At 44.0% G+C, this 24881-nt stretch overlaps 1 protein-coding gene across 1 annotated transcript in view; it reads right to left on the bottom strand.

The window, feature by feature from the left end:
• Positions 1 to 19431: 19431 nt before the first annotated feature.
• LOC137379417 (CD9 antigen-like) overlaps positions 19432 to 24881 on the bottom strand; it is a 38546-nt gene continuing 33096 nt past the window's right edge. The window contains exons 7-8 of the mRNA XM_068050199.1: positions 22445 to 22528; positions 19432 to 22361 (exon numbers count right to left, since the gene is read on the bottom strand). Coding sequence (XP_067906300.1) covers positions 22299 to 22361; positions 22445 to 22528 — 147 coding nt within the window. The 3' untranslated portion in view covers positions 19432 to 22298. The remainder of the gene's footprint in view (positions 22362 to 22444; positions 22529 to 24881) is intronic.

Here is a 24881-nt window from a genome sequence, read left to right as displayed (position 1 = left end):
GATAGCTGATGACTTGCATCTACCCATTTAAGTTTGGAGATTTCCTTTCTCTCCAGCATTTGTTTTAATCCAACAATGTTAATACGTGGTCTTTTCTCACTCACACTCTTTATAGAGTGTACATTGTCCCACAAAGAACAATTATCCACATAACAGTCAATGGCTATCCTGTCTTCAGGATGTCACTTGTTCAGAATTTCACCTAAAATATTTGACAAATGGAACCGTATACCCACTTCCTCCACAAGACCCAGTGTTTCTGCAGCTAACGTGCTTTTAATGACCCATTTTATTTTCTTAGCTTCCCAAACTAAAGGACAACATTTCCCATTTGCACCCATCATAAATATAATGAAAGCAGCTGCACTCGAATCCCCATCAGGAAGATTAGCATGTGAAGCATCACTAAAAATGATTAGCTTCATGTTCTTTGCATCACCTAGGATGGGAACTTCAGCATACATTTCTCCAGTTTTAATGTTTTTAATGTTTTATTCGCCCTTAAAACTTTCTCAACTTTCAGGTGTTTCATCATCATACTTTGCTCCAGCACATCAAATCTGGCATCACGCTTAGTCTGAGTGCACAACCAATTTAATTGACCAATCAAGCTTCGCCGTTGCTCAGTCTCTGCTTTCGATACATCATCATCTTTCTGTGATGACCTAACACAATTAACTGGGAAGGGGAGTAACACTCTCCTAATAGGATTGTTGATTTAAAGTTATTCCAGACTTAGTCTGCTTAATAAAAACAAGAAATGCTGGAAATACTCAGCAGGTCTGGCAGCATCTGTGGAGAGAGAAGCAGAGTTAACGTTTCAGGTCAGTGACCCTTCTTCAGAATTGGTCTTCTTATTCTGCTTAATATCTAAACCAATATATTTAAAGGCCCCACAAGCCTGACTCCCAATCTTAAATTCTGCCCTAATCTTATTAATAACATATTTCTCAAAAACCGCAGTACCACTCCTTAAGAAATCATCAACATGCATCATGAAGATGTCTAAAAGTTTCCCTTTATGATGCCAATAAAATGTTGCAGGATCTGCTTTTAATTGAACACAAACAATTTTCAACAAAACAGATCTCACTGAGAAATATCACACCCTGGAAGCATCATTAAGGCCATAGACACATTTGTTCAGTTTCCATAGTTTTCCTTCAGCATCTGCTGCCTCTTTGGGTGGTTTCAGAAACACTTTTCTCTGAAAAGTATCACTCTACAGAAATGTGGCTTTTATGTCAATGGATCTACACTCCCATGAATATGTGGCCAAAAGAGCCAAAAAACATTTTCAAGATTAATTCTCCAGCTATGGGAGAGTCCACTCTAACATTGGTATCACCCAGTCGCTCTTCAAAACCCATCGCAACTAGCCTTGCTTTAGCTTTATAAAATTCCATTGGGGAGGACTTTTTCAGTACAAATCCATCTATGTCCCCTATCTGGTACCTCAGAATAAACACCAAATCCTCTGATTCCTTATGTTTTGCTTCGCTTATTAGTTTATCCTCAAGTTTATTGGCAGCCACTAAAACTTCACGGTCATGAGAACTGCTGCTTCTAGTTCAATTCTGAGACTGCCCTCTAGCCTTTGTTTCATTGTGGAATCTGTTCAAACTACGGCCTCTATTAGCACTGTGGTGTCTTTCGGGACTGCTGCTAGAAGATCTCCCTCGCACATTATCGGAGGCTCTTTCTCCAGTACAGGGTCGTTTCCTGACACAAGAGTCACTTCCAGGCCCACTATTAGAACTTGCACTGTGCTTTCTCACCATCCACTCTTTCACCCCATGCTGCCAGTCCATGGATCTGGCTTCTTGGCCATCATCTTGAACATTTAACCAATATTTAAAGCTGCCTGTAGATTTTCCTGCACATCCCAGAATTGCTGCATCCCTCCATCTATTAGACCCCTCTGGAATATAAGTCACAGGAGTACCTACTCAGGGCAATTGTCCTTTGAATGCGATAGCTCATTCTTGAGTGTCATGATCGGTCACATTACTATCCAACCCTTGATCAACATCATTCTGTTCCTCAGGACCTTCATCACAAAACACATGATCATTTAAGGTACAAGGTGCCTCTGTTTCCTCTATCAGCTGCTCAGATTTAGAGATTTTCTAATCAACCCCAATTAATCATGAGGAATGAACCTTAACAGTTTGATTTCCATGCTTGATAACTGCTGTCTTACCATCCCGACCTATTACCTTATCAGGGCCCTTCTGTTCCCCATGACCCTCTCTTTTATAACACACCAAATCTCCTGAATTAAATTCTACCTCAAATGGCTTTATACAATGCCTCAAAGCTCTCTGAATTTTCTTAGAGACTCAGCCCTTGATCTAAGCCCGTCTCCCAGCATATAAAGCATTCAAATTAGCAGAAAAAATTGAACTAATTGTAGCACCTTCTAGAGCAGAAGAACAGTACAGAAGATAATTTGGGATTCTGTCCATAGACCAATTGATCAGGACTATATCCTCCAATCATCTGAAGTGAATTCTTCGCAGGAAGTACCCATACCAGGGCAGTTGTCAACTTGTAGTTTGGCTGGTCAGTTAAGATTTTATGCAGCATTTCATTAACCACTGCATGATTCCTTTCACAGAGCCCATTGCCGAAAGGACTTTCAGCTGCAGTACTCATAACCATAACGCTCATGTCTTCACACATGTCTCTGAACTCATCATTGGAAAATTTCCCTCCATTCTCTGTCAGAAACTTAGCTGGTGCCCCAAGTCCAGTTCCCATCCAATGCTCCATGATTTTATCGATAATCACCCTTTTGTCCTTGCTATTTATTTTTGTAGAAACAATAAATCTAGTTGCTAGGTCTATAAAATATAGAATGAAAATATTCTTGTTTTTGTCCCATACCTTTAAATCCATGGCAAATATCTCGTTAAAGCCATGTGCCAATGGAAGGCTGACAATAGAACATTATGGTGCTCTCCAATACTTTTTTACAGATTTCACACTTTTCACTAATCTCTTCTATTATCCTCGTATACACTTCATCAATCACACCTGCATCCTCTAGCAGGCTTTTAAGGATGAGCAAATTTTCTGTGCAACTTTCAGACAATTTGCTTTTTATCTCTCTGTTTCTTATCACCTGATCCCCTTAATAATGCTTTAACACTCTTAGTAGAAACATCAGGTTTTGTTAAGGGGATGCAATAATGCTTTGACTGGGTAAACTGCAAATTCATTGTCTTTCCAAAAGCAATTGCCTTACCATGATCGATTTCAAGTTTCATTTGTGCCTTTTTCATTGTAGATTTACTCAACAGTAAAAGTATCTGAATAGAGACTGCATCAGTACTGATAACTATTTTACATGGACTTCAGTGACTTCAATGTGTTGTCATCACCAAACCTAAAGCTAGTGGTACTTTTATACTCCTTAACCTTGGTCAATCCTCAATACTGAGTGAATCCAGATAACATTGTAAATAATCTGTTCTACATACTGTCGATGTGCAAGCACTATCTAAAACAGCACAGTTGAAATAATCTGCAACTAACACATTCATCACAGGACTAAAATGCCTTGTGACCACTACAATTCAATCAGATACATCTGTATCTTCCTCTTCTGCCTCAGAATTCTTTGTGCCTTGTGTTATTTCAAGGACTCTGCCCCTCCACTTTGGGAAGTTCATTGCATAATGACACTTTGAGTCATACCTGAGGCACCTATTAACTGTTTCTTGGGCATTCCTGGGATTAACTTGCCTATGATTGCTGTTCCAATTCTGTAATAGTCAGACCTGCTAAAGGTACTTTCATCCTCCTTCCTCCTGTCTTTAAATCTTCCATTATACTTATGCCTGCTTTCAGTATCTGGACCATTTTGAAATCCAGTAAACATTGAGTCCTCCATAGTTTGTGTCACTGCAGAATGCCTTGTTTGTTCTACCAGGGCTGCAGGAAATGACTGTTTCCCCAGGAATTTCTGTAAGACAGCAGACATTTGATCCAACAGGGAGTCTTTGTCCAAGAACCAAGCTCCAGTTAAAACCAAGAGTCTGTCCATATGCAGCACCCTAGCACAATCTAGCAATTTAAATGCTAGCACTGAACGAGGGATCTCCAAATTGAATTTCCTCAATCTTCTAAACAGTCTGTTAAAGCCCATGATATATTCCTCCATTGCATAACCATCTGTTTTCCAAAATCTATCAAAGTCTGACCATGCCCTTAGGCATTCAATAGGTCACCATTCTTGTAAATTTCTTCCACGAATTCTAACAGGAGATCCAACCCTTCATCAGTATCCAACTGATGAGCATCCAGTTCAGAAAACACGTTACTTCTGATTTTACTTTTCGTAGGAAGTGACAACACCAAGGCCGTACCTTGCCTCCTCTTTGGTAGAGATGTAACCCATGTCCACATATTCACTTCATTCTTCCACTGGTCATATGATTCAGACTCAGACAGCATCGGAAGGTAATCATACCCTGACAATTTACACTTGCTTTCTGCCATTTTCCTCAATAGCCAGAGAGATTTTGTTTTTTTATGTAAAAAGAATTTTCCTAATTTCCAACCTTCAGCTTTAGGCAACCATCCTCTGCTACCATGTTAAATTCTGGAAAGCTTGTTGTGGAAGACTGATATTCATTATAAGCCCACCAACTCCCACATCTACCTTGAATACATTTAATCACACCTTGCTTCCGATAAGGACTCCATTCCATTTTCCCAATTTCTCCGTCTCCAACCGCATCTGCTCTGATGATGCAACCTTCCACAACAGCACTTCTGATATGTCTTCCTTTTTCCTCAACCGAAGATTCCCCCCCACCCACCCCGCCCCACTGTGGTTGACAGGGCCCTCAACTATGTCTGACCAATTTCTCGCACTTCTTCCTTCACCCCTTCCCCTCCCTCCCAGAACCGCGACAGGGTACCCCTTGTTCTCACTTTCCACCCCACCAACCTCCACATCCAAAGGATCATCCTCCGCCATTTCCGCCACCTCCAGCGTGATGCCACCACCAAACATATCTTCCCCTCCCCTCCCCTGTCAGCATTCCAAAGGAATCATTCCCTCCACGGCACCCTTGTCCACTCCTCCATTACCCCCCACAACCTCATCCCCTTCCTATGGCACCTTCCCATGCAATCACAGCAGGTGTAATACCTGCCCTTTTACCTCCTCTCTCCTCACCATCCAAGGCCCCAAACATTCCTTTCAACAGAAGCAGCAATTTACTTGTACTTCTTTCAATTTAGTATACTGTATTCGCTGCTCACAATGTGGTCTCCTCTACAGTGAGGAGACCAAACGCAGATTGGGTGACCACTTTGTGGAACACCTCCTCTCAGTCCGAAAACATGACCCTGAGCTTCCGGTTGCTTGCCATTTCAACACACCCCCCCTGCTCTCATACCCATATCTCTGTCCTGGGCCTGCTCCAGTGTTCTAGTGAACATAAACGCAAGCTCGAGGAACAGCACCCCACAGCAACAGCCTACTGGACTGAACATTGAGTTCAATAATTTCAGAGCATGACTGGCCTTGTTTTATTTTTATTTTGTTTTGTTTCATAATTTTTTAACCATGTACTTGCCTACTGTTTTTTTCCATGTTTGTGCTTTTGGCCTGGGCTGCTCATTATTCTGTCATTAACACTCCCTCTGCACTAATGCTTTGTCTTTCACCACGCCATTAGCACACTCCCTTTGCCGTTGCCCCATGACCTCGTTGTCAGATAACCTCTCCGGCTCTCTGTTCTATCACACACCTCTTTTGTGTTCTTTTCCCCACCCCCGCTTCACTTGCTTAAAACCTATCACGTTTCTAACCTTTGCCAGTTCTGATGAAAGGTCACTGACTTGAAACAGTAACTTTGCTTCTCCCTCCACAGATGCTGCCAGACCTGCTAAGAATTTCCAGCACTTTCTGTTTTTATTTCAGATTTCCAGCATCCACAGTATTTTGCTTTTATTACCTGAATGAGCCAATCCTACCAGAGGGAGTTGTGGCTCTACATGCACTTGCCTTAGGAATGTAGGCATTGCTGTATGAGAAAAGACCAAGGTCCATCTCGTTCACCTGCTACCATCCTGGTAATCACATGATATAATGATAATGGAGTTGTTGACCAATCACAGCGATCAATCTCTATCAATGAGTCTACAGCAGACCCACACGACATGAGCAAAACCCCCAGTGGTCGAGAGCTTTGGGAAGCAGAGGTGCAAAATACAATCCGCTCACCACACGTCATGTCTCATATTACTCATACTATATTCCAAAATGTTATTTTGGAAAGGGAAGGATAGAGATTCACCGGAAACTGCAAAGACGCAGTGCCATATTCCAGCAGAGGTGTTTGTGCCCCCAGAAAGTGTGATTGTCAGGAGGCTGAGGAGAGCAGGGCTTTGGAAAGTTGAAGCAAAGGCGGTGCGCATCATCAATTCAGGAAACGTTAGTGTCCAGCAAACCGCAGGAAACAGATCCCTGACTTCCGCACCCCAAATTCCTGACATACCCTCGCCTCACTCAACACTCTGGAAAGCAGCAAATTGTAAAAGATTTTCCCTGCTTTCGTTTCAGCGCAGAATCTGTATTTAAATACTTCAGTGAAAGTGCGTGCTCGAATAATGCTCTGGATTACTTCAGTGTGAATAATATCGTTATCTCAAGCAAGCAGACAACTCAGAGAGAATTAGATTTTGAGATTGGTTCCGCAGACAATGGAGATGTTTTCCTGCAGACCCATGTAATCTCAAATTGCTGAGACAAATAAATTCTCAGAAAATGGGCAGAAACATGGACCATGGAATTTTTGAAATCGACAGAAGTCATGTATCTGTTCAGTTATTCAAGTGAGCTGATAGCCAGCTTATACGATCAGGCCAGGGGAATGCAATCGGAGCCAAGTGTGTCGGCAGCTTAATTCAGATTTAATAGTGTATAGTGATTGCTTCTACCACTTAACCATTAGAATAAGCCAGGTAAACAAAAACAGTGAGTACATTCACAGATGTAATAGGACTAAGTACATCAAAAAAAGTATAAAGTGTTGATTTTAAAGGTTTGATCCCTCAGTATGGAATTTCTCACATCGGGAATGTAAGTGAATCACATTGCAAAACTTTTTAGTCTCTTATTGAACATAGAACTGTGTGGGGATTCTGACTTTTTTTTCCTCTGGTGCTTCAGTACACAATGTGTTACTCTGGGTGTCAGCTGTGGCTTAGTGGGTAGGACTGTTGATGGAGTTTGGAAAGTTGTGGGTTCAAGTCTAAATCCAGGTTTTAGCCACCAAAATCAAAGGCTGACACTCCAGTGTTGTATTATTTTCCCAAAAATATACTTTATTCACAAAAAATTGTAAAAATATATTACAAAGCAATTCAAATTGGGCATAAAGTGAAATCAGTTTCTTTCAATGCAGAACATGAGGTAAAAGTAAAATACTGCAGATGCTGGAAATCTGAAACAAAAACAGAAAGTGCTGGTCAGGCAGCATCTGTGGAGAGAGACGCAGAGTTACCATTTCAGGTCGGTGACCTTTCATCAGAACTGGTAAAGGTTAGAAAAGAATTAGGTTTTAAGCAAGTGAAGTCGGGGGTGGGGGGGGTGGTGGGGGGGTGGGGGGTGAGGGTTGGGGGGTGGGGGTTAGATGGGTGGGGGGTGGGGGGTGGTGGTGGTTTGCTGGGGAAGCGAACAAAAAGGAAGGTGTGTGACAGGGCAGAAGGCAGGAGAGATTAAATAACAAAGCTGTCATGGGACAAAGGCAAAGGGTGTGTTAATGTTTGTGGTGAAAGACAAAGCATTAGTCCAGAGTGTTAATGGCAGAATAATGAGCAGCTCTGTCTATATGAAAAACAGGCACATGGTTTAAAATAAATTAAAATAGAATAATTCCAAAAATATAAAAAAAAGGGCCAGCCATGCTCTGAAATTATTGAACTCAATGTTCAGTCCAGAAGGCTGTAGAGTGCCTAAACGAAAGATCAGGTGCTGCTCCTCGAGCTTGTGTTGATGTTCACTGGAACACTGCAGCAGGCCAAGGACAGGAATGTGGGCATGAGAACAGGGGGGGGGGGGGTGTTGAAGTGGTGAGCAATGAGGTGCCTCATTACTATTGACATTCCAGGCAATATTTGCAATGTACATTTGCATTACATGCCAAAAAAACATTCTCTGATGCATGCAGCCCGAGGGGTTTTACGCAGGCTCCAGCCCCTCATTATACTATGGCTGCAGGACCTTACACTGTGGTCTTTTGGAGTGCTGTACTGTCAGAGCTGTTGCCTTTCAGATGAAGTGTTAAAATTAGACCCTCTCAGGTGGGTGTAACTGATACTCTGTGTAACTGATGGCACTCTGTTGAAGAAATGGGGAGGAGGGTGGTAGTGGTGGTTATCCCTGGTTTCCTGGCCAATATTTTATCCCTCAATCAACATCATTGAAACATATTAGGTGGTCATTATCACATTGCTGTTTGTGGGAGCTTGCTGTGTGTAAATTGATTGCCACATTACAACGGTGCTGACACTTTGAAAGTGCTTCAGTGGCGGCAAATTGCTTTGGGTGATCCTGAAAGGTGCTGTAGAAAAAGAAGTTCATCTGTTTCTCCAGGAATTGTCCCTTAAACCACAACAGTTTTTATTTACAAAATAATCTTCCAAACTTCTGCACTTGTCAGTGACACTGAACTTTCCTATCTCCAGGATCGCAATGTAATAAATCCTTGTCTGAATCACAATTTAATTCCACCTCATCAATTATTGTTTTTTTTGACAGATTATTTCTCGGCCTATTTCCCGGTTCTTGTAACTTATCAGAGCCTCAAAGTTTTCTGATTTACCATTGGCTTGTAAGGTTCAGTATATTCAGGCAAAGAAAAATAATTTTATCTCAATTTTCAGCTGTTTTAATGGTATGTAGAAGAATGCATTCACAGGATATGGTGCAAATTCCCAGAACTACTATGTTTACAGCTTTCTGGAAACTCTTCAATGTTTAATCTCAGCATATTCATTTTTCAGCAAAGCTGATTAAATGAACTTGTTCCATCAATTGTGAAATTCAGAAAAACAGGATGTGCTTTCTACTAAATCAGATCTGTAAAGGCTGCCGTCATGTGCTTAATGCCTTGTCATAACCCAACCCTAACCTTAACCCTCAACCCAAATTAATGATTTGTGCCATCCTATGACTGCTCCTTCCATTAGTTCCTCAGTTGTTTCAAAAGGTGCATGACTTTCATACAATCTTACAGCACAGGAAGAGGCCATTCAGCCCACCGTGCCTGTGCCAGCTCTTTGAAAGAGCTGTCCATTTATTCCCACTTCCCCTTGCACTTTCCCCATAGCTCTGCAATTTTTTTTTCTTTTCAAGTATTTATCTAATTCCTACTTGAAAGTTACTCTTGAATCTGCTTCCACCACCCTTTCAGGTAGGACATTCCAATCACAACAACTCGCTGTGTGAAAATATTCTCTTCAACCAGCCACCTTCCCCCACAACTCCTGTTCATTTGCCAACTATCTTAAATCTCCACCCTCTGTTACCAACTCTCCTGCCAGTGGAAACAGGTTCTTCTTATTTACTCTATCAAAACCCTTCAGAATATTGAACTACTCTCTTAAATCTTCCCTTAACCTTCAAAGATTTGTGTACATACACCCTTAAGTCTGTTTCTGCACCTCCTTAAAAATTATACCAGTTAGTTTATATTTTGCCTTATTTGTTCTTCCAAAATGCATCACTTCACAAATCTCTGTGTTAAACTTCATCTGCCATGTGTCTGCTCATTTCTCTTGGCACTATGTCCTCTTGGCACCTGTTACTATACTCCTCACTGTTTGTGCCCAATGCCAACTGTTACACTGACCACAGACTAGTCTGAGCAAAGGTCACCCTCAAAATTAAGCCACCTCTCAAGAGAAAGATCCCAGTAACAAAAAAACTCCAAGTTCACCTAACTAGGTTTGCCGGAGGTTAAAGTAGAACTTGGAGCAAACTGGTAATTAAGCTTGACTATGGCATGTTCCCAGATGCTGAAACAGACCCAGGTGAACAGTGGAAGCAACTGTGACTGGTTCTTCAGGAAGCAACAGAGAAAGTGGTCGGTTACTCACTGAGGAAGAACAGATACTGGTTCACCGAAAACAACGCTGGAATCCAAGATTTGCTCCAAAAGAAACACTCCTGCTGTACGAAACGGCTTGTGAGACCAGGTGACCAATCTGCAAAAGCCACTTATAAGGAAGCCTGCAGTGCCCTACAAACTGAGCTTCGAGTCATTCAAATCAACTGGTGGCGAGCAATGGCAGAGAAGACAAAGTTACACAGATAGTGGAGACATGAGATCTTTCTACAAGTCCTTGAAGACCATTTATGAACCGTTCCACCTGACACAGGCACCACTGCAATCATCTGACGGCACAACCTTACTTACTGACAAAGAGGCCATCATGATTCAAGGGTCAGAGCACTTTGGGACCCTCTTTGGGGACGTAAATATGGTACAGGAAGCTTCGATAGCGAGGATACCACAAAGAGAAACAAAGTTCGAATTGGATGAGCCCCTTATCCACAAAGTGCTTGTGAGTGCTATAGCACTATTGAAATCCCACAGGGCCCCAAGTATCGACGGTATTCCAGCAGAGGTGCGCAAGCAGGGAGATAGCACACTTCTCAACAAGTGGCACAGTGGCGCAGTGGTTAGCACCGCAGCCTCACAGCTCCAGAGACCCGGGTTCAATTCTGGGTACTGCCTGTGTGGAGTTTGCAAGTTCTCCCTGTGTCTGCGTGGGTTTCCTCCGGGTGCTCCGGTTTCCTCCCACATGCCAAAGACTTGCAGGTTGATAGGTAAATTGGCCATTATAAACTGCCCCTAGTATAGGTAGGTGGTAGGGAAATATAGGGACAGGTGGGGATGTGGTAGGAATATGGGATTAATGTAGGATTAGTATAAATGGGTGGTTGATGGTCGGCACAGACTCGGTGGGCCGAAGGGCCTGTTTCAGTGCTGTATCTCTAAAAAGAAAGCTCATAGAGCTGTTTACGGCTTGCTGGGAGAAAGAGACAGTGCCACAGGACCTTCGCGATGCAGTGATTGTCATCCTTTACAAAAACACGGGGGAAAAGTTGGACTACTCAAATTACAGAGGGATTACCTTGCTCTCCATTGCAGGCAAAATCTTAGCAAGAGTACTTCTAAACAGACTTGTGCAAACAATTGCCAAGGAAACTCTCTTGTAGATTTTGGCCAAGCACAGGAACCATTGATATGGTCTTCGTACTGAGACAGATCCAGGAAAAATTCAGGGAACATAGCATGGGACTATATGCTTCCTTCATGGACCTCACAAAGGCCTTTGATACCGTCAACTGAGATGGGCTGTGTGAAATACTGTCTAGACTGAGTTGCCCACCTAAGTTCCTGGAGATACTCTGAAAGCTGCATATAGGATAGAAAGGTCAGGTGAAAGTGAATGGAGCTCTCTGACAGCTTCGCTATCTGCAATGGTGTAAAACAAGGATGTGTTCTTGCACTGACCCTCTACCCATCTTCTTCAGCATGATGCTTCAGGAGGCCAAGAGCGATTTGACAGAGGGCATTTACATCCTTTTCTGAACAGATGACAGTCTTTTCAATTTACGACGACTCTTGGTGTTTACAAGGACCACAGCAGTGCACATCCTGGAACTTCTTTTTGCTGATGATTGTATCCTTGTGGCCCACACACAGGAAGCACTACAGCTCATCGCAAACTGTTTCTCAGAAGCAGTAAAGGCATTCAGCCTTACCATCAGCCTGAAGAAAACAGAAATGCTTTTCCAATTTCCACCACAGATCAGTATCAATGACACAAGTATCAACACTATTGATCAAATCACATATCTGGGCAGCATTATTTCAAACAATGCCTCCATCAGTAAAGACATTGAAAATTGATTCTCCAAAGCCTCTCTAATCGAGCCTGGAAAAATCACTCTGTGTGCATTTCCACAAAAATCCAGGTGTACAGAGCTGTTGTTATCACTGCTCTCTTGCATGGCTCAAAATCTTGGGTCCTGTACAGTAGACAAATTAAGCTATTTGAATGCTTCTATCAACGCTGCTTGCACTCCATCATGAATATCAAATGGCAGGACTACATTACAAATATTGAAGTCCTTAGAAGAGTGCATTTACCCAGCATTGAGAGCATTCTCCTACAAGGACAGGGCCTGTGGCACACGTGGAGGACACCAGAATGCCTAAAGTAGTGCCATATGGAGAACTGTACCTCGGGAAGTGGAATTGAGGTGCTCCATGTAAACGTTTCAAAGACCAGTTGAAAAAACATCTCTCCTTGGCTGACATCGAACAAAGGAGTGGGAGCAGGAAGCTGCCAACAGGAACAACTGCCACTCAAAAATCAGGAATGCTACACATAGGTTTGAGCCCTTAAGACGCAAAGCTGTAGGAGAGAAATGTCAAAAACAGAAGAAAACTGCTTCTGCCCGGGGCTCCCCCAGCTCAAGAATTCCTGTGCCCCAAACGCTCAAGAGCTGCAAATCTAGAATTGATTTAGCCACCAGTGAGTGTTCCAGCACCTGTAGAGCCGAATCTTCCCTTGATCATTGCCTTTATCATCATCATTATGTCCTCTTGGCATCTGCTATTATCCTGCTCACTGTTTACAAGATTTCTGAGTTTCGTGTCATCTGCAAACTTTGAAATTATGCCGCGTGTACCCAAGTCCAGGTCATTCATGTATATCATGTCCTATAAGCAACCCTTGGGGAACACCACTGTATACCTCCCTCTGATCTGAAAAATAACTATTCACCACAACTCTCTGCTTTCTGTTCCTTAGCCAGAAATATCAACAGCAAATGCTGTAAATATGCAGCAGCTCCACTGGTCCCCAAAAAGTGAAGATGTGGGCTTTATGTTTAGAATGTGTATCCTTCATCAGGACTGGAAAGTCAAATATGTGATCCTCCAGCAAAAGACTGAATAGAAGGAAGGGGGAAAGTGAATAACAGCGAGAAATCCCAACTTCTATCAGAGGACTGAGTGAAATGATTTGCATGGCCAGCAAACTGCTTTATTTAAAAATGCAGTGGATGATTTATGAAGACCATTTCAGCAAGACAGCAAAGTATTTTTGCCAACAACAACAACAACAACTTATATTTATGTAGCGCCTTTAATGTAATAAAGTGTCCCAAGGCACTTCTTGGGAGCATTATAAAATAAAGTCTGACACCGGGCCACAAAAGGAGATATTAGGTCAGATGACTAAAAGCTTGGTCAAAGAGGTAGGTTTTAAGGAGCATCTCAAAGGAGGAAAATGAGGTAGAGAGGCAGGGAGGCATAGGCAGAGTATACCAGAGATCAGGGCCAAGGTAACCAAAGGCACAGCCACCAATGGTGAAGTGATTAAAATCAAGGATGCTCAATTGACCAGAAACAGAGGAGTGCAGAGATCTTGGAGGGTTGTGGGGCTGGAGAGGATTGCAGAGATAGGGAGAGGTGAGGCAATGGAGAGATTTGAAAGCAAGGATGAGAATTTTAAAATCAAGACGTTGCTTGACCAGGAGGCAATGTAGGTCAGCGAGCACAGGGGTGATGGGGAATGGGACTTGATGTGAATCTAAAAATGCACAGCCGTGTTTTGGATGACCTCAGGTTTATAGAGTCATAGAGTTATACAGCACAGAAACAGGCCCTTCGGCCCATCGCATACCCGCCGGCCATCAAGTACCGACTTATTCTAATCCCATTTTCCAGCACTTGGACCGTAGCCTTGTATGCTATGGCGTTTCAAGTGCTCATCTAAATATTTCTTAAATGTTGTGAGGGTTCCTGCCTCTATCACCCCTTCAGGTAGTGTGTTCCAGATTCCAACCACCCTCTGGGTGAAAAAGTTTTTCCTCAAATCCCCTCTAAACCTCCTGCCCCTTACCTTAAATCTATGCCCCCTGGTTATTGACACCTCCGCTAAAGGGAAAAGTTTCTTCCTATCTATGCCCCTCATAATTTTATATACCTCAATCATGTCCCCCCTCAGCCTTCTCTGCTCGAAGGAAAACAACCCTAGCCTTTTCAGTCTCTCTTCATAGCTGAAATGCTCCAGCCCAGGCAACATCCTGGTGAATCTCCTCTGCACCCTCTTCAGTGCAACCACATCCTTCCTATATTGTGGCGATCAGAACTGTACACAGTACTCCAGTTGTAGCCTAACTAGTGTTTTATACAGCTCCATCATAACCTCCCTGTTCTTATATTCTATGCCTCAGCTAATAAAGGCAAGTATCCCATATGCCATCCTAACCACCTTATCTACCTGTGCTGCTACCTTCAGTGATCTATGGACAAGTACACCAAGGTCTCTCTGACCCTCTGTACTTCCTAGGGTCCTACTACCCATTGTATATTCCCTTGCCTTGTTAGTCCTCCCAAAATGCATCACCTGACATTTCTCAGGATTATATTCCATTTGCCACTGCAGGATAGAATCACAGAATCACAGAATAATACAGCGCAGAAGAGGCTCTTCGGCCCATCGAGTCTGTACCGATACATTAAAGAATGTGGGAGGTCAGCCAAGAGTACATTGGAATAATCAAGTCTAGAGATAACAAAGGCAAGAAAGAAGGTTTCAGCAGCTGAGACAGGGGCTAAGTCGGGCGGAAGTGGAAATAGACAGTCTTAGTGATGGCATGAACCTGAGGTCAGAAGCTCAATCGAGTCAATGGAAGCATTCAAAAGGGAACTAGACAGTTATATGAAAAGGAAGAATGTGCTGGGTTATCGTGAGAAGGCAAGGGAATGGAATTGAGGGAGTTGCTGTTCCAGAGAACTGATGCGGACATGAAGGGCCGAATGTCCTCCTTCTGTGCTGTAAAGATTCTGGGACACATGTGACACCAAAGTTGCAAACAGACTGGTTTAGTCTCAGATCGTTGCCAGGGACAGGGATAGATTCGGTGCTAGGGAACGGAGTTTGGAATAGGGACTGAAAACAATGGCTTCAATCTTCCTAATATTTAATTGGAGAAAATTTCTGCTCATCCAGTACTGGATGTTGGTTAAACAATCGCATAATTTAGCAACAGTGGAGGAGTGGAAGAGTTGAGAGAAGTAGTGGTGAGATAGAGCTGATGTCATCAGCATACATATTAAAATTAACTTTGTGCTTCCGGATGATGTCACCAAGGGCAGCATGTTGATGAGAAATAAGAGACGTCAAGGATAGATCCTTGGGCAACACCAGAGGTAACAGTGCGGGAGCAGGAAGAGAAGCCATTGCAAGTGATTCTCTGGCCACGATTAGATAGATAAGAAGGGAACCAGGTGAGAGTAGTCCCACCAGCTGGACGACAGTGGAGAGACATTGGAGGAGGTGGATGTGGTCAATGGTGTCAAAGGCTGCAGAGAGGGCAAGAAGGACAAGGAGGGAAAGTTTACCTTTGTCACAGTCACATAGGATGTCATTTGTGACTTTGATAAGTGCTGTTTCTGTCCTGTGGCAGGGACAGAAACCCGATTGGAAGGATTCAAACGTGGAGTTCTGGGGAAAATGGGCAAAGATTTTGGAGGTGACAACATGTTCAAGGACTTTGGAGAGGAAAGGGAGTTTGGAGTTGGGGAGGTAGTTTGCAAGGACGGTGGGGTCGAGGGTTGGGTTTTTTGAGAAGAGTGTGATGACGGCTGATTTAGAGAAGATATGGACAGCATCTGAAGAGAGAGAACTGTTAACAATATCGGCTAACGTGGGGGAAGTTGGGTGATCAGCAGTTTAGTGGGAATAGGATCGAGGGAACAGGAGGTGGGTCTCATGGACAAGATGAGCTCGGAGAGGGCATCGGGGAGATAGGAGAGAAAGATGTGAGTTCAGGGCGAGGGCAGGGAGAAGGGAATTAGAGGAAGTTTGGCCAGGTGGGCGAGTGGAAAGGAGGAATGCAACAGAGGCAGCTGATTGGATGGTCTCGATCGTCATGATAAAGAAGTCCATGATCACTTATTGTTGGAGGTGAGAGAGGAGGAGACAGGGAAAAAGGGTTTAAGAAGACAGTTTGCAGGGGTTATCTTTGCATTCCAGAATGATCCTGGAACAGTGAGCAGTTTTAGCAGACGAGTGTAGGACTCGATAGTGTTTTAAGTGGTCCACTCAGATCTGGTAGTGGATGGCTAAACAGTTGTCCACCCTATCCTTTCCAGTCTGCATTCCTTGGGCTTAAGGGAATGGAGATGAGGACCATACCAGTGGGAATGGCCAGGGTGAGAGAGAGCAATGGTTTTACTGGGGACTGGGGCATTGAAAATGGAAATGAGGATATATTTGACAATTATCCTGTCCAGTGCATCTGAGGTACGCATAGCTCCTGGGCACAAGTAAGAAGAAAAAGGAGAGAGAGAGGGCAATGCAGCATCTGTGAAGGCCAGGCTGCAGTGATATGGGTAGAGAGAGGGCAATGCAACAGCAGAGGTGGCCAGAGTTCTGGACAAGCACAGCAGGATTTTTGGGCATTTTCCCTTCCTTTTCTCTTTCAACTTAACTCTCTCATCCACACACTCCGCAGAACAATCTGGCAGTGCCCTGCACTATGTGCAAACCCTGTCCATCTCTTTTTCTTCCAGGTTTTATCAACAAAGTAAAACATCCCAAGGTGTTTCACACAAGTGTTTTCAAACAAAATTTGACACCAAGCCACATAAGGAAATCTTAGGACAGATGACCAAAAGCTTAGTCAAAGGGATAGATTTTAAGGAGCACCTTTAAGGAGAGAGAGGTAGCGAGACATTTTAAAGAGGGAATTCCAGAGCTTAGGGCCCAGGCAGCTGAAGGCACGATTGGCCAATGGTGGAGCAATTCAAATTGGGGAAGAGGCCAGAATTAGAGGAGTGCAGATATCTTGGAGGGTTGTAGAGCTGGAGGAGATTGTAGAGTTAGGGAGGGGCAAGGCCATAGAGGGATTTGAATACAAGGATGAGAATTTTAAAATCCAACTGTTGCTGGATTGATAGCCAATGTAGGTCCATGCGCACAGGGGTGATGGGTGAATGGGACTTGGTGTGAGTAAAGACATGGGGAACAGAGTATTGGATGACCTCAGAGTTTATGGAGAGGCCAGTAGAGTCGTTGGCCGGGATTTTACCGAGCTCCTGACATTGGGCCCTGTGGCGACAGTGGCCTGCCACGGAGCCCGACGCCGAGAGTGCCAGGCCAATTCTTCCTGCCACCGGCAAGGCTCCATGGCGGCACCAACCCCCCCCCACCCACTCCCCCCCCCCCCCCCCCCCCCCACCACTGCTAGACGACAGGACCCGGCTTAACATATTTTTAAAAAGGCAATGAATAAATTTAAATAGCATTCATTGCAACCTGGGATCTTCCGAGCAGTGGCTGGCACTCACGTGCCTTCACTTTCCCGTCCAGGGAAAGCGGGCGCCACAGTGGTGGGGAAGGGGGAGCTTATGATTTTCAGTGCAGTGTTGGGGAGGGGTGGGTCAAATGTAAATTCCTAGTGTAAGGGATGGTGGGAAGGGGGGAACCTCTATACTTTGATGTTTATGGGAGGGACGTCCAAGTGTTGAAAGTAAGTGTTTTGGGGGGAGGGGGAGGACAAATATTGAATGTAATTTTTTGTGGGGGGGGGGGGGGGAGGGGCGGTAGGTTTTTCAGCGGTACATTGAGGAGGAGGCGGATTGCACTTTACAAATTTAGATAAGCCGCCAGGTCCGGCTGCCCTTTCAAAATGGCCATTGCTGACATCGCAGCGCCTGCCCCCTCCATGTGATTGTTGTGGGGGGGGGGCCTGACCGGCTCATTATCCTTGGACGCCGCGAGGAAGATCACGGCGGCATAGAGGTGTGCAGCCCACATGTGCGGGCCACCATTTTTTCTGCCTGCCAGCAATGGGACTATAAAATTCAGCCCATTAAGTCTGGTGGTAACAAGGGCATGGATGGGTGTTTGAACAGCAGACGGGCTGAGGCAGGAGCAGAGACAGGCGATGTTACAGTGTGGAAGTAGGCAGTCTTGCTGATGGAGTGGATATAGGATCGGAAGCTTAGCTCAGTGTGGAATCAGATGCCAAAGTTGCGAGCAGAATACAAGTCAGGGAAGCCAGTGCAGATGGCTGAGGGACAAACTCACTGAAGGGAGAGCTCACAACCCAAATCTGCTGAAGAGGAAAGAGATGCAGACTTAACAACCTGGTCTTGAATAGGCATATGCTTTCAGTACACCATTGATTGCTGAGTGTACTGGGCTACCTGCCAGGGAGTTTCCACAACATGAGTTTGCAGGAGTCCATAATTAAATTGTTTGTAAAGCATTTTGGGATATCCTGAGGATGTGCTATATTTTATTTATTTATTTTTATTTAGAGATACAGCACTGAAACAGGCCCTTCGGCCCACCAAGTCTGTGCCGACCAACAACCACCCATTTATACTAACCCTACAGTAATCCCATATTCCCTATCACCTACCTACACTAGGGGCAATTTACAACGGCCAATTTACCTATCACCTGCAAGTCTTTGGCTGTGGGAGGAAACCAGAGCACCTGGTGAAAACCCACGTGGTCACAGGGAGAACTTGCAAACTCCGCACAGACAGTACCCAGAATCGAGCCCGGGTCCCTGGAGCTGTGAGGCTGCGGTGCTAACCACTGCGCCACTGTGCCACCCCGTCTTTCTTTCTTCTCAGCACTTTACAATGTGGGAAAATTCCATTGGGAGCCCAACTAATGGTGCAATTATCACAAAAGTTATATGCTTGTTATCTATATATAAATGCAAGTCTTGTTTCTTCTTTTTCAACCATGGGGCATCTAGTTACCTCAGTGGTGTCTACCTCTTGGGTCTTTCCTGCAGGTGCCTCTGCCACCAAGAATAACATCAATCAGGGGTGCTCAGATCAGGTCCCTGCAGGTTCTGGGCTCATCATTCTCCCCCACCTTGGATGGGATATGAGATTGATATTAGATAGGGGCTTCATTTGGTACATGCATCTCCTTTGATCAATAGGAAAAAAGAATGTGCATTTATATAGGGTCTTTCACAACCTCAGCATGTCCCAAAGTGCTTTACAACTAATTAAGTACTTTTCGAAGTGCAGTCATTGTTGCAATGTCAAAATAGGGCAGCTAATTTTCATGTGGACTAATTCCTGTTGCCTCAACATGTCCTTTCACACATTCTTAAACCAGGAGAACAAATACATGCATTTTATGGCAACTTACATTTCTACCCAGAAAGTGATTAGAATATGGAACTCACAACCACAGGGAGTTGTTGAGGCGAATAGCATAGAGGCATTGAATGGGAAGCTGGATAAATACATTAGGGAGACAGGAATAGAAGGATATGTTGATGGGTGAGATGAAGAGGAATGGGAGGAGGCTCGTGTGAACTGTGCTGTAAATACTTCGCAATGCTTTGTAAAACACAAGGGAATATCTTTATTGACTTTTTTATAATTAGCATTTACATTTATTTTATATTTTTGAAAGTATTAATCTATATTGTATGAAAGTCGTAACAAAGAAAAGCTGCATTTTATCACCAGCAAAGTTAGTGCTGCAATCAACCTTAAACCATTGATGAATTCAAAGCTATTAACTGTGTTAAGCTCAATCTAGTGTAGAATCACCAACAGATCTCCCATTGTATTAGTCATGGCAGTCTTCCTGACAAAATGGGATGGAGTTACAGAACGCCATTCACAAAAATCTCAACAGAAATCATGTGCAATTTCAATAGAATTTGATTTACTGGGATAGAGTTTCTGGTACACTGGTTAGTAGCGAGTATGGGAATCCCAGGTGGGTTCCATTGCAGGAGTGAAGTCTTTCACCATAGCCAGCTTACCTGGCCACAGGAAGATCTGCCCAATTCAGCCACAGTTAACCCATTTACAACAACAATAACTTATGATTTGCTTGACCCTCTTGATTCAGATGGCAGAGTGTTAACTGTGCTTTATCCCCCGCCCCTTGAGGGGGTAGTCTGGAACTCAGGGCATAGATTCAGAATATGGGGTCACCCATTTAAATGGAGATGAGGAGGAATTTCTTCTCACAGAGGATCGTTAATCTTTGGAATTCTCTACCCCAGCGAGCAGTGGAGGCTGAGTCATTGAATATATTCAAATCAGAGATAGACAGGTTCTTGAACTATGGGCGAGTCAAGAGTTATGGAGAGTAGGCCGAAAAGTGGAGTTGAGGCCTAGATCACATCAGCCATGGTTGTGTTGAATGACAAAGCAGTCTCGAGGGGCTGTATGGCCTACTCTTGCTCCTAGTTCTTATGTTCTTCGATAACTATATTATACCAGATGTGGTTTTGTCTCAATTCTCCACACGATAAAGTTCACATCATGAGTCAGTCATGAGGGGCTCAGATGGAGTACATAAGGGGAAACTGCTTCCACTGGCAGGGGCGTCAATAATCAGAGGGCACAGATTTCAGGTGATTGGCAAAAGAACCAAAGGGAAGATGAGGAGGATTTTTTTTTTTAACACAGCAAGTTGTTGTGATCTGGAATGTGCTGCTTGAAAGGACAGTGGAAGCAGATTCAATAGTAATTTTCAAAAGGGGATTGGATAAATATTTGAAGGAAAAAAAATTGCAGGGCTGTGGGGGAAAGAGCAGAGAAGTGAGATTAATTGGATAGCTCTTTCACAGAGCTGGCACAGGAATGATGGGCCAAATGGCCTCCTCCTGTGGTTTGTCATTCCATTGTAATGAATGCCATGTGGAGGAAAGGTCCTTCTATACAGCAAGGGCTGTTAACTTCATTTTTCCCCTTGCACTTTTCTTCCAATGTTCATCTCCTCACCTATCCACTCCTCTTTCCACTATGCCATGTAAGTGGCCTGTTGTCATTCTGCAGGTATGAGTGTGGACAATGACAGAGTCTATCTGTCTGGAGGAAAGTGTGTAACAACTTTATATTGTCTTTAATATAGAAAAGAAATTTCAATGTGTTTCACAGAGGCAGAGAAAGGACATACTTCCGTCTCTGCAACATCATCAACCTCTAGCCCTGGAGAAACTAAAGTGGCCACCAAGCCAAAGAAAGACATCGTAGGAAAAGCTGGGTTTTAATGAGGGTCTTAAAGGAAGGGAAAGAGGTGGAGAGGCAGAGGGAATTAGGGAGGAAATTCCAGAGGGTGGCATCTAAATGGCTGAAGGTATGGCCTCCAATGGGGACAAAAGGAGAGAGGCACAAGAGGCCAGACTTGAATAAGTGCAGATTCTGGAAGAGTTGTATGTTTGGGAAAGGTAACAGGAAAAGAGACAACCCTCTGAGATCACTGTACCCCTCAATTCTAGCCTCATGAGCATCCCCGATTTTAATCGCTCCACCATTGGCGGCCATGCCTTCAGTTGCCTAGGCCCCAAGCTCTGGAATTCCCTCCCTAAACCTCTCTGCTTCTTTTCCTCTCTCTCATCCTTTAAGATGCTTCTTAAAACCTACCTCTTGGTTACCTGCTCTACTATCTCCTTATGTGGATCGGTGTCAAATTTTGTCTGATTCACCCTCCTGTGAAGCACCTTGGGATGTTTTACTACATTAAAGGTGCTCTACGAATGCAAATTGTTGTTTTTGGAACAGGTATTGCAGGGGAAGAGCCTGTCCCTGTACAGGAGATAAAGGGGACAAGAAACCATTCCCAAGCCTGCCCCTCAACTCAAAGAATAGGCCATGTCTAATGAATCAAACTGAACTTTTTGATAAAATAGCTAAAGTCATAGACAGGGGAATGCATACGGATGTAGCTTATATGGACTTCCAGAAGGATTTTGATAAGGTTCCACATAAGAGACTGTTAGCTAAAATTTCCACATGTCAGTAGGGGAAGGGATAGCCAGCAGAGATCCTAGAGCTGGGTGGGAACTTTAACTCAGGGTGAGAATGTGGCAGTATAGACCTTGTTTGATTTTGGCTCCTTTTTGGCAGTCACGCTTCCTGACTTCGGGCCTCAGATGTGTTCATTCCACATTTCAGTCTTAAATCTTAAATAACTTGCAGCCACAAGCCAGTTACTTACTAATTCCAAAGGTTGGTAACATAACCCTCAGCATGTAAAATTAACAGAATGAAAATCCCCCAGAACTTTTATTTTTTATAATGCAACTAAGTTTTGACCAAAAATAAACACAAGTCACAAACAGAAAATGGAAATTAATTATTACTTGACCTTTTCTAAAAAAAAGAAAAGCAGCTGCATTATAAAAAGAAAATAGATTTAGTTTCAAAATGGCACTTTGATGTTCCTGGTGTTTGACATTCCAATTGTTAGATGGTACCGGATGGTTTGATAGATCGCTGCATCAGGATCGTGAGGATTATCCCGAAAACCTGAAATATAACAAACAGATGTCAGCAACATGCAAGAGACCAGAACCAAAGGCCTGAATCAAAACATCACAGGGTCTCCTTACTGTAATGAGGGCGATGCTAAAGGCGATTGCTGCAAAGATGTGAAGTTTGGAGTTGATGATTTGTTCAATGGCTTCTAGACAGTCCTGCATCAGAACATTGAAATTAACAGTTAGCTCGCAATCAGTAAGGAAAGACTACATTCATTTACATAGTTCCTGGATTTTATCACTTTAGGAGATCATTTGGGAGTGAGCCTTGGTTTACTGGTAGCCTCCTTACCTCTGAGGTGGAAGGTTGTGGGTTCAAGACCCACACCAGACAGTCATAACAAGCAGAAGACTAGAGTTCTGGCCTTTGAATGTTGGGTTCACATCTAGTCGGGTACTCACATCCAATGGAAGCAGAGTGATGACTCCCCCAAGTACCATTGAGCCAGCTGTCCCCCCTCCCCCAGCCCACCCTGGCCAGGCTAATGTCCTGTCTACATTAAAAGAGTCCTTGTTCTGGTGAAAACTGAGAGCGCAATCTCCTGGGTTGTGAAAGAACAGAATACCGTCCTTTCACCTTCACAATCAACCTAGCCTGAAAAGATGAAAGAACAAAACCTCTCAGCACTGCAGAGGACTGTCTGGGCACTCGAGAGAGAGGGGAATAAAGAAAAGTTTGCATTTATATAGCACCCTTCACACCCACCAGACATCCCAAAGCACTTTACAGCCAATGAAGTATTTTTGAAGTGTAGTTGCTGTTGTAATGTAGGAAATGCAGCAGCCAATTTGTGCACAACTAGCTCCCAGCAGTTTGATCATGAGCAGATAACTTTTTCTTTTTTGTTCATGGGATGTGGGCGTCGCTGGCCAGGCCAGCATTTGTTGCCCATCCCTAATTGCCCTTGAGAAGGTGGTGGTGAGCTGCCTTCTTGACCCGCTGCAGTCCATGTGGCGTAGGTGCACCCACAGTGCTGGTAGGGAGGGAGTTCCGGGATTTTGACCCAGCGACAGTGAAGGAACGGCGATATAGTTCCAAGTCAGGATGGTGTGTGACTTGGAGGGGAACTTGCAGGTGGTGGTGTTCCCATGTATTTACTGCCCTTGTCCTTCTCGGTGGTAGAGGTCACAGGTTTGGAAGGTGCTGTCAAAGGAGCCTCGCTGCAGTGCACCTTTTAGATGGTACACACTGCTGCCACTGTGCGTTGATGGTGAAGGGAGTGAATGTTTGTGGATGGGGTGCCAGTCAAGTGGGCTGCTTTGTCCTGGATGGTGCCAAACCTGTTGAGTATTGTTGGAGCTGCATCCATCCAGGCAAGTGGAGAGTATTCCATCACACTCCTGACTTGTGCCTTGTAGATGGTGGACAGGCTTTGGGGAATCAGGAGGTGAGTTACTTGCAGCAGGATTCCCAGCCTCTGACCTGCTCTTGTAGACACAGCAGCATTTATGTGGCTGGTCCCGTTCAGTTTCTGGTCAATGGTAACCCCCCAGGATGTCGATAGTGGGGGATTCAGCAATGGCAATGCCATTGCACATCAAGGGGAGATTAGATTCTCTCTTCAGATTTCCAGCATCTGCAGTATTTTGTTTTTATTTTAGATTCTCTTTTGTTTGATATGGTCATTGCCTGGCACTTGTGTGGCACAAATGTTGCTTGCCACTTATCAGACCAAGCTGGATGTTGTCCAGGTCTTGTGCATCGGGACACTGGGGAAACCCGCCCTGATCTTCTGCAAAGTAGTATCTTGAGGCATTTTACATCCACCAAAGAAGGAAGATGGGCCTCAGTTTAATGTCTCACCTGAGAGATAGCATCTTCAACAGTGCAGCATCAGAGTGTCATCTTCAATTTTTGTGCTCAAGTCATGGAGTATGATTTGAACTTACAACCTTCCGACTGAGAGGTAAGAGTGTTATCTACTGAGCCTCAGCTGACACTCAAGTGGATATCTTTATGTGTGGGTGGGTGAAATCTCCCAGCTCCAGAATAATGAACTGGAACCTAGACTTTAAATATTTATAAGCTTTTATTTACAGAGACACACATTACAAACATGCATCTCGAGACTGAACAACGACAGTTTCAGTCTGTTCCTGTATATAGGGGCTCAAGTAAATCCCCAGTTAATGACCACCACATGAATACAATTAAACACCCAATTAATATACAACTAACATCCTGGATTGGATAGTCAGCATGCTCGCTCCACCCAGTACTGTCCTGGAATGGCAGACTGAGTCCTATAGACATCAAAGGATCCTAATTCACATGTTATAAGGGCCAGAGCTCCAGCCACACAACTGTAGATCTGGCGGAGGTTTGCAGGGGCCATGGTTATGGCAGTAAGTCATTCCCCACCATTTTCGGAGTGTTACTACCTCTTTTCCACTGGGCAGAAGGCCTCACAATCTAACCCAGAGGGGAGTTTTTCCTGGCATCCTGGACAATATTTATCCCTCAACCAGCACAACTGAAAACAGGTTAACTGCTCATTATCACATTGCT

Source organism: Heterodontus francisci, chromosome 18 (genome assembly GCF_036365525.1).
Source record: "Heterodontus francisci isolate sHetFra1 chromosome 18, sHetFra1.hap1, whole genome shotgun sequence".
Lineage (NCBI taxonomy): Eukaryota > Metazoa > Chordata > Chondrichthyes > Heterodontiformes > Heterodontidae > Heterodontus > Heterodontus francisci.
This window is presented reverse-complemented; position numbering and strand designations above follow the sequence as displayed.